This window comes from Babylonia areolata, chromosome 21 (genome assembly GCF_041734735.1).
Source record: "Babylonia areolata isolate BAREFJ2019XMU chromosome 21, ASM4173473v1, whole genome shotgun sequence".
Classification (NCBI taxonomy): Eukaryota; Metazoa; Mollusca; class Gastropoda; order Neogastropoda; family Buccinidae; genus Babylonia; species Babylonia areolata.
In genome coordinates this window covers 10,510,617-10,527,136 of record NC_134896.1, presented here as the reverse complement: position 1 = coordinate 10,527,136, position 16,520 = coordinate 10,510,617, and the positions used below count along the sequence as shown (strand labels likewise).

Sequence of the window (16,520 nt, the reverse complement as noted above, 5' to 3'; positions counted from 1 at the left end):
ACCTTAAGGGGTGGTCTGGGCGCTAGTCAGTCGGATGAGACGATAAACCAAATGTTTCCACGTGCACCATGCACGCAAAAGAACTCACGAAACGCAACCCCCCCCCCGTCCCCGCGCCCTCCCCCCCCCCCCCCCCCCCAACGAAACGAAAATGTTGTCCCTGGCAATTTTCTGTATTTAAAAATCAACTTAGATAGTAAAACAAATACACTTGCAGACAGAAGAAAAAAAGTGGTGCTGTGCTGTTGTGACGCCTTCTCCACAGTTTAAGAAAAGAAGAAGACAACAACAACAACATCATCATCAACAATAATGATAATGATATCAATAATGATGGATATTCAAATAGCACTATATCCTGTAAACTCCTCTGGGCACTTTTCAAAACACATGATATTGATGATAATAACACATTACAAACTTGTATGTACACATCAAAATGTCGCTAGCAAATCACACACACACATAAACACAATGCGTACCATATATACAAGAATACGTTCAAGCATACATTCATACATACCCGTCCCCCCCCTCCCCCCCCACACACGTAAGTATACGGAATCAAGTTACGTGTGTTCTGGTCAACAAAACACGACACGCACTGACCAAAATTCTGGTTCATCCTTTTGCTGTTCACTGTGTTTTTTTTGTGTTAAAATTCTTTCTTTGGGCTAATATACATTTAACAAGGATGTATGTATGAATATCAATTTTTTCCCCTCTCGTTTACAATATGCTTGGGTTTGTTGATTTTTGCTTCCAGTAAAATGGAAAATTGGGGGAACAGAACTTGTTTGTAAGGATAAAAAAAAAAAATCTGTTTCGGTTCTACATTCGAAAAGGTACACATTATCTTCTTGGTTGTCCAAATAACACACCACCACATCTTAACCCTTGTAGAACTGATTTGGTCAGTCTCTTGGGATACACTGAAGTAATGACATGCTATATATGTGTGTAGAAGGTTGCCCCCTTTCGACCGATGTGTCCAGAACGCACGCACGCACGCACACACACACATTCACACATTCACACTAACACGCACGCGCGCACGCGTACACACACACACACACACACACACACACACACACACACACACATGCACCGTTGTCTTTTCAGGCTCATCCCGGGTAGGTACCCTGAACCTTGCAGACTCACCCTGTCTCTCTCTCTCTTTCTCTTACACACACACACACACACACACACACACACACGTGCCCCTGCATACACTGTCCCTTGCAGTCATACCCCCGGGTAGGTATACACTGTCACTTGGAAGCTGACCCCTGCTCATACACACACACACATACACGTACCCCTGCATATACTGTCCCTTGCAGTCTCAACCCGGGTATATATACCTTGTCCCTTGCAGTCTCACTCCAGGAAGGTATACACTGTCCGTTGGAAGCTGACCCCGGCTCACACACACATACACGTGCCCCTGCATATACTGTCCCTTGCAGTCTCAACCCGGGTATATATACACTGTCCCTTGCAGTCTCACCCCGGGTGTATCTATCTATCTATCTATACACACACACAGACACAGATATGTATATATATATATATATATATATATATCCCCTGCCCCCCCCTTTTGAAGGCTCAAACCCTTGTAGGATCATCCCTTGTCACTGTACTGGTGAAGGCGAAGAAGAAGTGAGGACTTATTTACTGGACAGCCGTTCCTCGGAGGGCGCGGGCAGCACGCGGGTGGTGGGCTGTACGTTCCAGATGTCCCGGGCGTACTCCCTGATGGTGCGGTCACTGGAGAACTTGCCCGAGGAGGCGATGTTGGCCAGGCACTTCCGTGCCCACTCCATGGGGTTCTGGTGGTTGGGGGAACACACACGTATATACAACACACGTCAGTTTCGCTTCAGTTAAGAATGAATAAAAGGAAATTTTCCATCTAAAATTACGTTTAATTATACATACTTAACCGTGACCCACTAGTGCAGACTCCGGCAGGGGTCTGACATTCCTGTCCTGTGCAAACTACTATCCGCCTGTGCGGAGAAAACGAAAGTAGCTACGGCCGATAACCTCCCCGGAAGTAGGTAACCTCCCCTTTGCCCCCCCCTGACTAGCGCCCTCTTTTTACAGCAGCCATCATGACTCCTGTTCCTATGCTCTTCATACGGCTGTTTTTTTTTCGTATTTTCTGTCTGTCTGTCGATTCTCTAGCGTGTTTTTTGTTGTTGTCAAATTATATCTCCAACCAGGTCACATAATTATATAGCTCGATTGGGCGTTAAGAATGAATAAATGGTTTTATTCGTATTATTGGCCATTGCCCTTCATGTGAAAGGGCGTCAGAAAAAACAAACAATCCACATTTGAGAAGTCGGAAGAAGAGAAAGAAAACCAAGACAAATATCATACTTTGTCAAGCGATATACACTAAGCTAAGTGGGGTACACAGCAGATAGATAACACACGGATATTTAACTAAACTCAGCAAAGTTATACACGTGTCATCAGAAGTGGCACAAACTTGATAGATTACTTTACGACGTAAACTTCAATTCAGAGAGAGGGAAAAGAAGAGAGACAGAAAGACTGAGACAGAGACACAGAGAGAGACAGACAGACAGACAGACAGACAGAGAGAGAGGCGTTTGATTGGCCGGACAAAGCCAGACGGGCGTCTTTTCACTGTCAACCGCGCGAAATTTGGCCAGAGCAGAGCAGAGCAAACCGATAGGCCTAGTTTCTATCAGTTTGACATGGTACAGTATCATGACACTAAATAACAAATTGTCCAATCTGACCGTGCGCGATGCACAAAAAAAAAAAAAAAAAAAAAAAACACTTTCGCAAAGACCACGATAACAACAGCCTAGCCCCAGCAGGCACTGCCCGCTCTCCGTTCATCCTGCTAAGTCTAAGTCTCAGTTCCAAGGTGGTGTCAATGGGTGGGGTGGGGTGGGTAAGGGGATGGATTGGATGGTTTGGATTTTCGTCTAAATTCACAGTTGTGGATAGGTGTCAATTAAAGAAGACAAGACAAGGCAAGATGTGTTTATTTCAGGAAATTCCATGGGTGCATATGTAAATGTTACATATTCCATGTAACTAATACAAATATAAATCACGTTTGGTATAGCGCTCTTCTTTTCTCTCTCTCTTAAAAAAAAAAAAAATTTATTAGATTTTTTTGGTGGTATACAATGGCCACACCAACTGTCTGGTTAAGACATACAAAAGATCGAACGAAGATCACACAAAAACAAGCAGCACTAACTAAAGTTTTGTGGCATTGTATCTAGATAGGAAGATTACTGGTCTTGTTTGGAAGTTTTTTTTTTTGTTTTTTTTTTTTTGTTGTTGTTGTTGTTGTTGTTTTTTTGCTGCCCCGTCATCTGTACCGTTTCAGTAACATTACTCCCACGCTACTCATTTAGATTCCACCATACACGGCCACACCCAGGTTCTTCCGTCGTAGTTCCACCGTCGGCAGTCCACAGGGAACCATCGATGTTAGGTCGCCAGGAGGCCACACACCAGAGGAGACCCTGCACTACTGCTGAGTCACTTCGGTGGTGTTCAGTGGTGCCTGTTCTGTTTTAACGTTCTTAGGACACCACCTATTAAGCCCCCTACTAACGACAATAATGTCGTTAGTCGCGGAGCCAGACTGAGTGAGCGTCCCTCCCAGAGTGGAGACCGCCACCACGTCCCTCAAACAACAGCCCTATATGAATCTGCCGACACTGACGACATTGACAGGACTCACCCCAAGCACGGAAGTGGAGGGGTATCGAAACTGAGGTCACCATGAGAGCAGGGCATGAAAGGCCACAGACTTTGAGACTATTTTGTTTCTATTGATGACGATGAAGGAGGGGGATGACGATGATGATGACGATGTTGCTATGGAGGTCCATTTTGGTTTGGGACTGCGTGACAAGGCTGTACTCTACGCTTCCTGTCATAATGATATCCCGGCGTTAACCAGGCCCGAGAGATACAGACACTTGCAGTGTTGGTCAGGTAATTTGAGCAACACACCCAAAGACGCATCCTTGAAGTGGATGACACTCGACTTGGTGGTCCCAGTCTCCCCATTTAAGCCCACAGCACACTCAACTCTGGGTAGGAGCCGGCCACGGGCCGAAAAACCCACCTCCGCTGGGATTCGAACCCGCGTCCTTCCAGCCGTCAGTCCGCGACGCTAACCACTTCGCCACGGCGGCTGGTCTTGTTTGGAAGTTTAAATACATTTATCGATAATAAATAAAAACAGTAATATATCTATGTAGGACTGAATCTTGTGCGGGGACAAATGACATCCAGCGCTTCCACTCACGTTTTTGTTCCCACGCGCCTGCATAACTCTGAACCACAGGGATAAAAGGACAGACTTACAAACGCATGTAGACCAATAGAAGGCAATACTACTGTGAACCAAACGAAGGCGGAGAGTGATGGGCTGTTTTGGAAAGAGATGTGTTCAAAGTCCCGGTTTGAAAGAGTTGCTAATACGTAGCCTACATCCAAGGCCTAGAGGTAACGCGTCCGCCTAGGAAGCGAGAGAATCTGAGCGCACTGGTTCGAATCACGGCTCGGCCGCCGATATCTTCTCCCCCTCCACTAGACCTTGAGTAGTGGTCTGGACGCTAGTCATTCGGATGAGACGATAAACCGAGGTCCCGTGTGCAGCACGTAAAAGAACCCACGGCAACAAAAGGGTTGTTCCTGGCAAAATTCTGTAGAAAAATCCACTTCGATAGGAAAAACAAATCAAACTGCACGCAGGAGAAAAAAAAAAAAAAGAAAAAAGGTGGCGCTGTAGTGTAGCGACGCGCTCTCCCTGGGGAGAGCAGCCCAAATTTCACACAGAGAAATCTGTTGCGATAAAAAGAAATACAAATAGAAAAATCCATATCGATCGACTCACCTGGTAGAGTTTGGCCACTGCTTCCTGAGAATTGACATAAGACCTGTAATCAGCCAGCAGGCAGTACCTGGGCAGAAGAAAATAACGACTGAATCATCAGATTGTTGGGAATTACTCTCCAGTTTCTGAATATGAATCAACGACAAAAAAAAAAAAAAAAAAAAAAAAAAGTAAAAAAATCAAATATGCCTGTCAAAAAGAATATTTGACTGTTAAGTCTGTGGCATGTACACACACACACACGCACACACACGCACACACGCATGCCCCCCCCCCACACACACACATTCATTGACAGGCGTACGCGCACACATACACGCACGTAAACACACACACACACACACACACACACACACACACACACACACACACACACACTCAAACACACACACACACACATATATATAAATAAATATATATATATATATATATACACACACACTCGCACGCACGCACACGCACGCACACACACACACACACACACACACACACACACACACACACACAAACACATCCTCCCCCCCCCACACACAGAGTCAAACACACACACTCAAACACACACACACACACACACACACACACACCACGACAATGACCCCCACGAAGAAGAAAGGTCAGCCTGACATGCCCACCCACGCCCACCGACCTGTCCGCGTTGTGATGTGACAGCAGGGAGTGGTAGAGATCGGAGAAGAGGTGGTGTTCACCAGGGGAGTAGTAGTCCGAGTTGATCTGGTCCAGACACTGTCGGAGCTCCTCGTCGCTGTGGTAGTAGTGGCGAGGATTGTAGCTGCACACACACACACAGACACAGACACAGACCCACCCGACATCACAAGTCTTTTAGAAGTTTTTCAAGGTGTCAATACATTGAGGACTGATCCGTGTATGAATATATATATATATCTATATATATCTATATATATATATATATATATATATATACGCTACAACACATCTGTTTTAAGCCACACACACACACACACACACACACACAGATGCATAGTGCACGTGCAACAATGTGCAGTCTCACAGATACCCAGGCCAAACCTAAACCTACAAACGTTTATGCTCAGGCATCATTCTCCACATACACAAACCTGTAAATAAATTCACACACACAGACACACACACATACAGACATACATACATACAGACAGACAGACCCCCCTCTCCTCCCCCCCCCCCCCCCACACACTATTACGTTATGTACGTCTCACAGACATACAAAACATGGAGTCTGACAGTGGAGGGAGGCGGCCTTTGGCTACAAGTCCACTCAGCACGTCAGTCTAACATAAATCACTGTTGGAAATCTACAACAAAGACACAGGACACTCCTTACACTCAGCTCACCACGTTTCGTATTTTGAGAGCCTGTCAGTGTCAGAAAAAAAAATCAAGACTTCTGACTTGATGACAATGACATGGCTGAAAGACTACAAAACAGAAGTAACGGATATTGACGAACTCTGTAAGAAATTCATTTTTCTCTTTTGATTATTACACCTGGTATCCAGAACCCAGTTCCCATGTTGTGGGCTGTTCACTATCGACCCTCAAGGACCCTCGCCAGAAGGCATACCTACCCTTTCTGTTTCAGCTCCTCCACTTCTCCAACATTCATGCCGAAGATGAAGATGTTGTCGCTCCCCATCTCCTCCAGCATTTCCACGTTGGCACCATCCAGAGTGCCGATCGTCAGGGCTCCGTTCAGCTAGCGGACAGAAACAAGACAACTACATCAGGGAACAGCATTCACAAATGGTTCAAGTCTGCGACGAAAATCACGGTAATCGACGACCAGTTTGAATTTCAGCATTAATCAAGGAGGTGCCAGCATTCAGAAATGGTTCAGTCTGTTACGGAAATTAAGATCATCGACCAGTTTTAAATTAATTTCAGCTTTAAGGAGGTACCAGCATTCAGAAACAGTTCAGTCTACAACGAATATTATGGTAATCAACCAGTTTGAATTTCAAACCGACCAGTTTTAAATCAATTCCAGCTTTAAGGAGGTACCAGCATTCAGAAACGCTTCAGTCTACAACGAATATTAAGGTAATCAACCAGTTTGAATTTCAGTTTGAAGGAGGTTTAAAAGGATGCTGCCCGATTCATGTACGCTTCACCACATCTGTTAAAAAAAACAACAAAAACAAAACAACAAACAACAACAGATGACTGACATATGTTCGCATTTGAGTGCAGTGATGACCTAGAGGTAACGTGTCCACCTAGGAAGCGAGAGAATCTGAGTGCGCTACTCACGGCTCAGCCGCCGATATTTTCTCCCCCTCCACTAGACCTTGAGTGGTAGTCTGGACGCTACTCATTCGAATGAGACGATAAATCGAGGTCCCGTGTGCAGCATGCACTTAGCGCACGTAAAAGAACCCACGGCAACAAAAGGGTTGTTCCTGGCAAAATTCTGCAGATAAATCCATTTCGATAGGAAAAAAACAAAACTGCACGCAGGAAAAAAAAAGAAAAAAAAGGGGGTGGCGCTATAGTATTGCGACGCGCTCTCCCTGGGAAGAGCAACCCGAATTTCACACAGAAAAATCTGTTATGATAAAAAGAAATACAAATACAAATACAAATAAACCCAACACGCTTTGTCAGGCCTTGAGTGCCTACTCTGGGTTTGTATGAAATAAATGATAAAAAACAGGAATGCAGTAACTAAACAAAAATAAATAAATATGTAAACACATCACGACCAAATCTTGAAAGAAGCATTATGAGATAGGTGCATGTGTAAGTCAGTGAAAAGATAATCACACACCATAAATGGCTGTATCTGTACGTCAGTAACAATGTAATTACACACCATAAAATTGTTGCAGCTGCACACCTGCGACAGCGGAACTACGCACCAACAAGAAGAAGAGAACTACGCACTGTAAATGGCTGTACTGTCTGTCTCTCAACAAGAAGAAGAACAAGAAAACTACGCACTGTAAATGGCTGTACTGTCTGTCACTCAAGAAGAAGAAGAAGAAAAGAACTACGCACTGTAAATGGCTGTATTGTCTGTCTCTCAACAATAAGAAGAAGGAAACTATGCACTGTAAACGGCTGTACTGTCTGTCTCTCAACAAGAAGAAGAAGAGAACTACGCACTGTAAATGGCTGTACTGTCTCTCACTCAACAACAAGAAGAAAAGAACTACGCACTGTAAATGGCTGTACTGTCACTCAAGAAGAAGAAGAAGAAAAGAACTACGCACTGTAAATGGCTGTATTGTATGTCTCTCAACAATAAGAAGAAGGAAACTATGCACTGTAAATGGCTGTACTGTCTGTCACGCAAGAAGAAGAAGATGAAGAAGAAAACTATGCAATGTAAATGGCTGTATTGTCTGTCGCTCAACAAGAAGAAGAAGAATAACTACGCACTCAACAGCAACGAAAACAAGAAGAGAATTTTGCACTGTAACTGGCTGTACTGTCTGTCACTCAACAACAAGAAGAGAACTACGCACTGTAAGTGGCTGGAGTGCACGTCACTCAACAACAACTAGAAGAGAACTACGCATTGTAAATGGCTGGAGTGCACGTCACTCAACAACAACTAGAAGAGAACTACGCACTGTAAATGGCTGGAGTGCACGTCACTCAACAACAACTAGAAGAGAACTACGCACCATAAATGGTTGCACTGTCTGTCGATCAACAACAAGAAGTTCAGTTCAGATTAGTTACTCAAGGAGGCGTCAGTGTGTTCGGACAAATTCATATACGCTACACCACGTCATCTGCCAAGCAGATGCCTGAGCAGCAGCGTAACCCAGCGCGCTTAGTCAGGTCTTGAGAACTACGCACTGTAAATGGCTGTACTGCCTGTCACTCAACAACAGCAAGAAGAGAGCTACACACCATGAACTTCATATTGCCCGTCCCGGAAGCCTCAGTGCCCGCCATGGAGATCTGCTCGCTGAGGTCGGCCGCAGGGATGATCTTCTGAGCCAGGGTGACGCCGTAGTTCTCCAGGAAGACGACCTTGAGGAGGTCCCCCACCTCGGGGTCGTTGTTGATCCTGTCCGCCACGCTGTTGATCAGCTTGATGATCATCTTGGCCATGTGGTAGCCTGGAGCAGCCTGCACAGCACATGAACGTTGGTCTTCATGCGGAACGTTCTGCCTCTTCTCCACGGTGTGCTTACTGAATGATATTGTAGTGGATGATGATGACGATGATAATGATGATGATGATGGTTATGATCAGTAATAATAATCATACTGATAGCAACAACAGAAATAATAATGATGATCGTTCAGCTGCCCACATCACAGCATCTGAACGTTAGAACTTTACCTAAATGAACAGAACAAGAGTTAATGAATATTTAACACAGTTAAATACATATATTAATAAGAGAGGCAAGGACTTCAAACGCGCTATCGCAGTTCGAGGAAAATATAACTGTGCTTTGAAGGCACCGTTCTCGGCAAAATGAAAAAAAAATCAGCTGATTTTAATGGTCATTCGTGGACGGACATAATTCAGCAAGTTTTTCCATTGGACTATGCATAAATCCTTTCCAATAAAATCATTTATCAAATTGTGTTCGATATCGTATTTTACCAAAAAATACCACTTGGGCGAAACTAGATTATGTAAGACCTTCAAACTGAGTGTAAAACACTAAAGCCTTTCGATACCCAAAAGTAATATTCTAAAATGTGACGTTTTAGGTAAGCGAGCTCCGTTTTAGGAAGATCATTTCCCTTTATCTATAATTACGTCCCATTAGAAAGGATAATTACGTTGCATTTTTAGAGATGTGCGCGTAAAACATAATTGCCATACTGAGCAAAATAAGTTTCTATTTGGACAACATCAACAACAAAATATATAAAACGACAACTAATAATCAGTATATCAGCACGTCACACTGAAATGCTACGTGTTGTCAATAAGAACAACATACAGTGCAACAGTAACGGTTTGGGGGGGGAGAAAAAATCTGTCCTTCCCAGAACAGTGTCATTATAATTAGAACGTGTGGAAGGAACTCATTTTTTCTGCTATTTATAGGCTAAATTTGGTCTCAGTTGACAAACTATTACCAGAGAAAATGAATATGTTAAAGTTTACCATGGACACACAGACATACATATACACACAAATACATAGACAACCGAAACACCGGGTCATTACACAGACTCGCTTCGTTTACATACGTGAAAAAAAAGAAAAAAAGATCAAGACTGAGAACAACGTATGGGTCTGTCTACCTTTCCTCCTATCATGACCGTGCGAGGAGTGAAGTCCTCTTTCTGCACACGGTGACCTTTGAGGCGGTTGTACAGTGTTATCACGTGCAACACGTTCAGCAGCTGACGCTTGTATTCGTGGATGCGTTTGACCTGGATGTCAAACATCGAATCCACGTTGACGGAAACGCCGTAGTTTCTTTCGATGAAGGTGGCCAGCTTTTCCTTGTTTTCCTGCACATAAGAACACTAGTAGAGTGAGAGGTGGCCCGGTGGAAACGCGTCCAAACCAGGGAGCGAGAGAATCTGAGAGCATGGGATCGAATCATACACGCTCACTAGTATTTTATCCCTCTCCTCTGCTAGACCTTACTTGACTGGTGGTATGGATGCTAGACAAGCGGATGAGACGATAAACCTTGGTGCCGTGTGTAGCATGCACCTAGCGCACATAAAAGAACCAACGGCAACACAAGGATTGTCTCTGGCAAAATTATATAAATAATCTACTTTGACAGGAAAAAAAAATATACACATGTAGACAGAGAAATATACATACCTATAATCAGTTATCAATATTTCATTTTGTGTTGCTTTTCATGTATTTAACATCAGTCAGTCTGTCTGTCTGTCTCTATTATTCACCGCCGTCACGATGAAACTTTGCAGTGTGTAAGGATAGTAGATTTCTTTTTCTGTGGCTTTTTTTTTTTGCTATTTTGTTTAATTATTATTTTTACATTTCATTTTACTTTGTTTTACACAAACCTGAGGTAGTCTCTAAAAGCCTGACCAACGCAATGGGTTTATGCAAAGGTCAGGCATTTTACACCTTTTGCTTTTGAAACAGCAGATGTGCTCTATCGTGTATGGATCAGTCCGTGTGCTTTGGCACATCTTTGTAACCGAAACGGAAATAGCAACTGCCCTCTCTGCCCTTCAGCACTGATCTGTATATACAGAAATAGAGTATCAAATACTCATGTAGCCTATGTCAGCGTTCCGTGAGTTATGGAAGCAGTAACATACGTTCACCCAGCATACAACCCGCCCGAAAACGGGAGTATGGATGCCTACATGGCAGAGTAAAAATGGTCATACACGTAAAGGCTCACTCACACGTACAAGAGAACGTGGGAGTTGCAGAAGGAAAGGAGGAGGAGGAGAAGTAGAAAGAGGAGGAGAAGAAAGAAAGAGAAAGAGAAGAAGAAGACGGAGGAGGAAGAGGAGAAGAAGGAGGAGGAGGAGGAGGAGGACGACGACGACGAGAAGAAGAAGAAGACCACTGACCTGTTTGACCTTCATGATGGCGTGCAGCAGTCTGTTCTCCTGGCCGAAACGTTCCAGGCCCCGCAGCTGTTCCAGGTTGGTGATCCATCCCTGTCCGATCCTCTGCACACACCGCGACCACTGGGCCCTCAACACACCGCCCTTTGTGTGTGTGTGTGTGTGTGTGTGTGTGTGTGTGTGATTCGCTCATTTCTTTCCATACTAAACGTTTTGCTAAGCAGTGTTCATTCTGGCTAACAGGATACGCAAACATTGGAGATACATTATCACGTGATTTTTTTTTTTTCGCGAGCAAAATCTGTGTATAGATTTGGTGAAAGGTGTCAGGGACACTTCCAAGACTGTTTCAGACCTTTCAGGATAAAACATTCATTTCCATAACTTTTTCAGCCCTGGAAATGGTCTTCCCGTTTTCCAAAGACTTTTCCAGACTTCCATGAGTCTGTATGAACCCCGAACTCGAAAGAAGATTTTCAGCGCGTCCCGGCATGCAGAGACAAATTTACATTCATTACATTACCCACCAGGCATAAGACCAATACAGAAAAGTTACAAACTGTCACCATTATGCAACAAAGATAGATCTTTAAAACTGGGGAAAGAAGGTAAATATCTATATGTCCACAGCTTGCCGTCTGGAATCATCCAAACGACTAGTGTGTGGTTGATTTGCAGAATGCGTGGCCTAACATTTCCAGAGCCCACGGACGAAATGTACGACTGCCACAAACATAATCAGTTTGCAGAGTCAATGAACAAAATTAAAAATACGACCATCATAAGAGACATGTGCAAACATGGGCCAACGTACATGACATCAACCATCATACCAGAATGATACGCTTTGGGGGAACGTTCGACGGGCGCCATAGCCGAATGGTTAAAGCGTTGGACTTTCGATCTGAGGGTCCCGGGTTCGAATCACGGTGACGGCGCCTGGTGGGTAAAGGGTGGAGATTTTTACGATCTCCCAGGTCAACATATGTGCAGACCTGCTAGTGCCTGAACCCCCTTCGTGTGTATATGCAAGCAGAAGATCAAATACGCACGTTAAAGATCCTGTAATCCATGTCAGCGTTCGGTGGGTTATGGAAACAAGAACATACCCAGCATGCACACCCCCGAAAACGGAGTATGGCTGCCTACATGGCGGGGTAAAAACGGTCATACACGTAAAAGCCCACTCGTGTGCATACGAGTGAACGCAGAAGAAGAAGAAGGGGGAACGTTCGCTTACCTCGGAAATGACATCAGCCAGATTGGGGTTGCACAACAGCAACCAGCGGCGGGGTGTGATGCCATTGGTTTTGTTCTGGAAGCGTCCAGGGTACAGCTCCGCGTAGTCCCGGAACCTGAAACACCGTCGGCATAGTGTCCATTGTGCTGAATAGTACACACACACACACACACACACACACACACACACACACACACACCAGACAACAACAACAACAAAATTCGGCGGTAAAAATGATAAATACTTTTTTTTGAAAGGTAAAAGACGACGTCCAAATCATGACGAGAAAGCCCAAGCTTCAACCGGGACACTGGTCTGGAACTCCCTGCAATTTATTACAGTCAGTTGCAACACCGCGGTCGAGCGCCTGTGCTGCTGTTAGCTGATTCCACTCTTACTCTTTCCAAGCCAGGACTGTCCTTGCATCAGTTTTGCTGATGAAGGTGATGATAAACCATTGAAATATACAAGTAAGTTGAAACTCTCCAGTCTGAGCGAAGGGAACTTTTTATTGCATGAATCCAGAATCAGAGAATCCTCACCATTTGAAGTTTCCTCAAACCATCTCTTGTCCGTCACAAATCCGTTTAGTGCCCAGCAATGGACAATAAACCGGATTATTTCCCTTTAGCAATGACCTTATTTGATGGGTGTTCTTTACACACACTTCTGGTGATCAGTGAGTGTATTATGAATGTGATAATTTCCTAATTTTTGACGATCTGGGAGTGATAATGGTGACAGAAACTCACACTTTATCTCTGACAAACCGTGTGAAGAGATAACGGAGGTGGTCACTCACACCATATCTCTGACGAGGTCCGAGTGATAATGGTAATGGTAATTCAGTTTATCTCTGACGATCTGTGAGTGATGATGATGATGATAATGATTACTCACGGTTTATCGCGGATGATCTGGTAGTGAAAATGATTACTCACAGTTCAACTCTGACAATCTGGGAGTAACAATAATAATGATGGCTACTCACATTTTATATCTGGCGATCTGGGAGTGATGATGGTGGTACTTTCACGTTATCTCTGTCGATCATGGAGTGATTATAGTGATGGTTACCCATACTACTCATACTTTATCATCGCTGACGGTAAGGGAGTAGTGATGATGGTGACTGTTACTCACTCTTTACCGCTAACTTTATGGGAGTGATGTTGGTGATTGTTACACTTTATCTCTGACGATCAGGCAGTGATGGCAGTGATGGTTACTCACACTTTGTCCTTGACGATCTGGGAGTGGATGGCAGCCACCCCATTGACAGCGTGGGCCCCCTCAATGGCCAGGTGCGCCATGTTGACCCGTCTGTTGGGTCCCTCGATCACCAGGGACATCCGGCGGCGACGGTCCACGTCCCCGGGCCATCTCAGATCCACTTTCTGCAAAACACGAGGAAACACCACACGTACTGTTACTATCGTTACTGCGGGCACAGTATCGATTTTATTTATAAACAAAAAAAAGAAGAAGAAGAAATGTGTTCCACACCTTGTTACTACAGTTATTTTTCCGCTTTTTAAACAACAACACCAACCCCAACAATGAAGAAGAAATAATCCAAACAAAACAATAACAAATTTCAAATAAACAGTTAAAAAAAAGACTCTTCCCCCATCCCTCTCAAAACAAAAAGCAAAAGAGCAAAGAAAGAATCACATCAAACGTCTTATCATTGTTGTTACTTCAAACACACATTCCACTTTCTGAGAGAAAAAAACAAAACAAAACAAAACATCACCACCACCATGCATCTTGTTACAATGGTTACTTGAAACACTTCATCTTTTCAACAAAACGTTATCAATAAGTTTTGAAAAAAAAGAGTTTGTTTCAGTCTCAAAGAGATGTCAGAGCGTGCGGGCAGATCCATATACGCCACACCACATTTGCTGTAAACACACACACACACACACACACACACACACACACACACACACACACACACACACACAAGCAGATGCCTGACCTTTACATAAACCCAACGCGGTGAATCAGACCTTGAAGCCCTTTCATTTTTTTTTTCAATTGGAACACTGACCGAGAGAAGCTGGTGGTTGATGTCGAAGATGATCTTCAAGTGTCGGGGCAGGGTCCTCTCCAGCATGTGCACTGGCCAGCACTCTAGAGCCTCTGGCAGCACGGTGTGGTTGGTGTAGGCACACGTCTGCACCGTGATGTCCCAGGCCTTGCATCACACCCACACACACTATCAGTATCAGTATCAGTAAGCTCAAGGAGGCGTTACTGCGTTCGGTCAAATCTATATACGCTACACCACATCTGCCAAGCAGATGCCTGACCAGCAGCGTAACCCAACGCGCTTAGTCAGGCCTTGAGAAAAAGAAAAAGAAAAAAAGAGATAAATACACAAAAAAATCTTGATGAAGCCAACTCTATGCGAACAAAAAACAAAACAAAACCCACACACATTACAGTAACAGCCAGTGTCCCCTTATGGAGGGGTGCAAACACATCATCATTAACAAAAAAACAACACCCGGATCACACCCACTTACCATACAGTATAGGCCAGTGTCCCCTTATGGAGGGATGCAAACACGTCATCGTTAACAAAAATACAACACCACCACCCGGATCACACCCACATACCATACAGTATAGGCCAGTGTCCTTTCATGGAGGGGTATAAACACACATCATCATTAACAAAAATACAACAACACCCGGATCACACCCACTTACAGGCCAGTGTCCTTTCATGGAGGGGTATAAACACACATCATCATTAACAAAAATACAACAACACCCGGATCACACCCACATACCATACAGTATAGGCCAGTGTCCCCTTATGCAAACACGTCATCGTTAACAAAAATACAACACCACCACCCGGATCACACCCACATACCATACAGTATAGGCCAGTGTCCTTTCATGGAGGGGTATAAACACACATCATCATTAACAAAAATACAACAACAACAACAACACCGGTCATATCATCAGTAAACAAACTTGGTTCGGTGTTTCAAGACATCAGAACTGATCTGAAACGCGTGATCATTTTACAAAGAACAGGAACAGAACACGACCATGTCATCAATAAACAAACTTTACTCAGTGTTTTAAGACATTAGAGCAGATCGCATTCTGAACGCTTTGAATAAATAGATTGACAAATGACTTATGGTCTGTTCATGCCCAGATGCCATGAGTAACGTTAACGTAAGCTGACTGAGGGCGAATCTATCGAATTTTTGTGACATATACTTTGTTCTTTAATCATGCAGAGCGGAACAGCCTAGGACGAAAAGCATTTCATTTTCTTTCTCCTTACTGCAGAGTTTGTAAAGCAGATCATCTCCGTTATGTGTTCTTTACCGGAACTGGAATTCTTCTGCAATTTGAGAACTACAAAGTCCGAATCTTGTCACTGAATACTTTAAGTGTCGATCTATGTACCATATACACATACATATACAGTGACACTATGACAACGTGGAACTTGAGGGCAGCATGGAACCGACATGTCAACATTATCCACTTTGATTCTCCCTTTTCTTCATATATGGCATTATACAAAAAGAAAAAAAAAGAGAAAAAACTTTTAAAAGCGATCATTACTTATGTAATGCACATTCTGAAAAAAAAAACCCCACCAACTTTTAAGTCGGCTTGACTTTGGTATGTCATACACATGGAAACAGACAGACATAAAGAGACTTCTATTACCATCATCTTAGATGAACAGACTATAAATAAATAAACGATACGAGACCTAGAGAGAGGGAGAGAGAAAGAGAGAGAGAGAGGGAGAGAAAGGGATCGAAAGGGTGGAAGGCAGGTGGGGAGGGACGGAGGGAGTGAGGGAGATAGATA

At 43.8% G+C, this 16,520-nt stretch overlaps 1 protein-coding gene across 1 annotated transcript in view; it reads right to left on the bottom strand.

Moving 5' to 3' along the window:
• Window positions 1-1,673: 1,673 nt before the first annotated feature.
• LOC143296301 (glycogen phosphorylase, muscle form-like) overlaps window positions 1,674-16,520 on the bottom strand; it is a 27,375-nt gene continuing 12,528 nt past the window's right edge. Inside the window, exons 10-19 of the mRNA XM_076608152.1 lie at window positions 14,716-14,862; window positions 13,893-14,056; window positions 12,660-12,774; window positions 11,423-11,524; window positions 10,154-10,366; window positions 8,792-9,013; window positions 6,499-6,626; window positions 5,556-5,699; window positions 4,910-4,976; window positions 1,674-1,835 (exon numbers count right to left, since the gene is read on the bottom strand). Of these exons, the coding sequence (XP_076464267.1) occupies window positions 1,674-1,835; window positions 4,910-4,976; window positions 5,556-5,699; window positions 6,499-6,626; window positions 8,792-9,013; window positions 10,154-10,366; window positions 11,423-11,524; window positions 12,660-12,774; window positions 13,893-14,056; window positions 14,716-14,862 (1,464 nt within the window). The remainder of the gene's footprint in view (window positions 1,836-4,909; window positions 4,977-5,555; window positions 5,700-6,498; window positions 6,627-8,791; window positions 9,014-10,153; window positions 10,367-11,422; window positions 11,525-12,659; window positions 12,775-13,892; window positions 14,057-14,715; window positions 14,863-16,520) is intronic.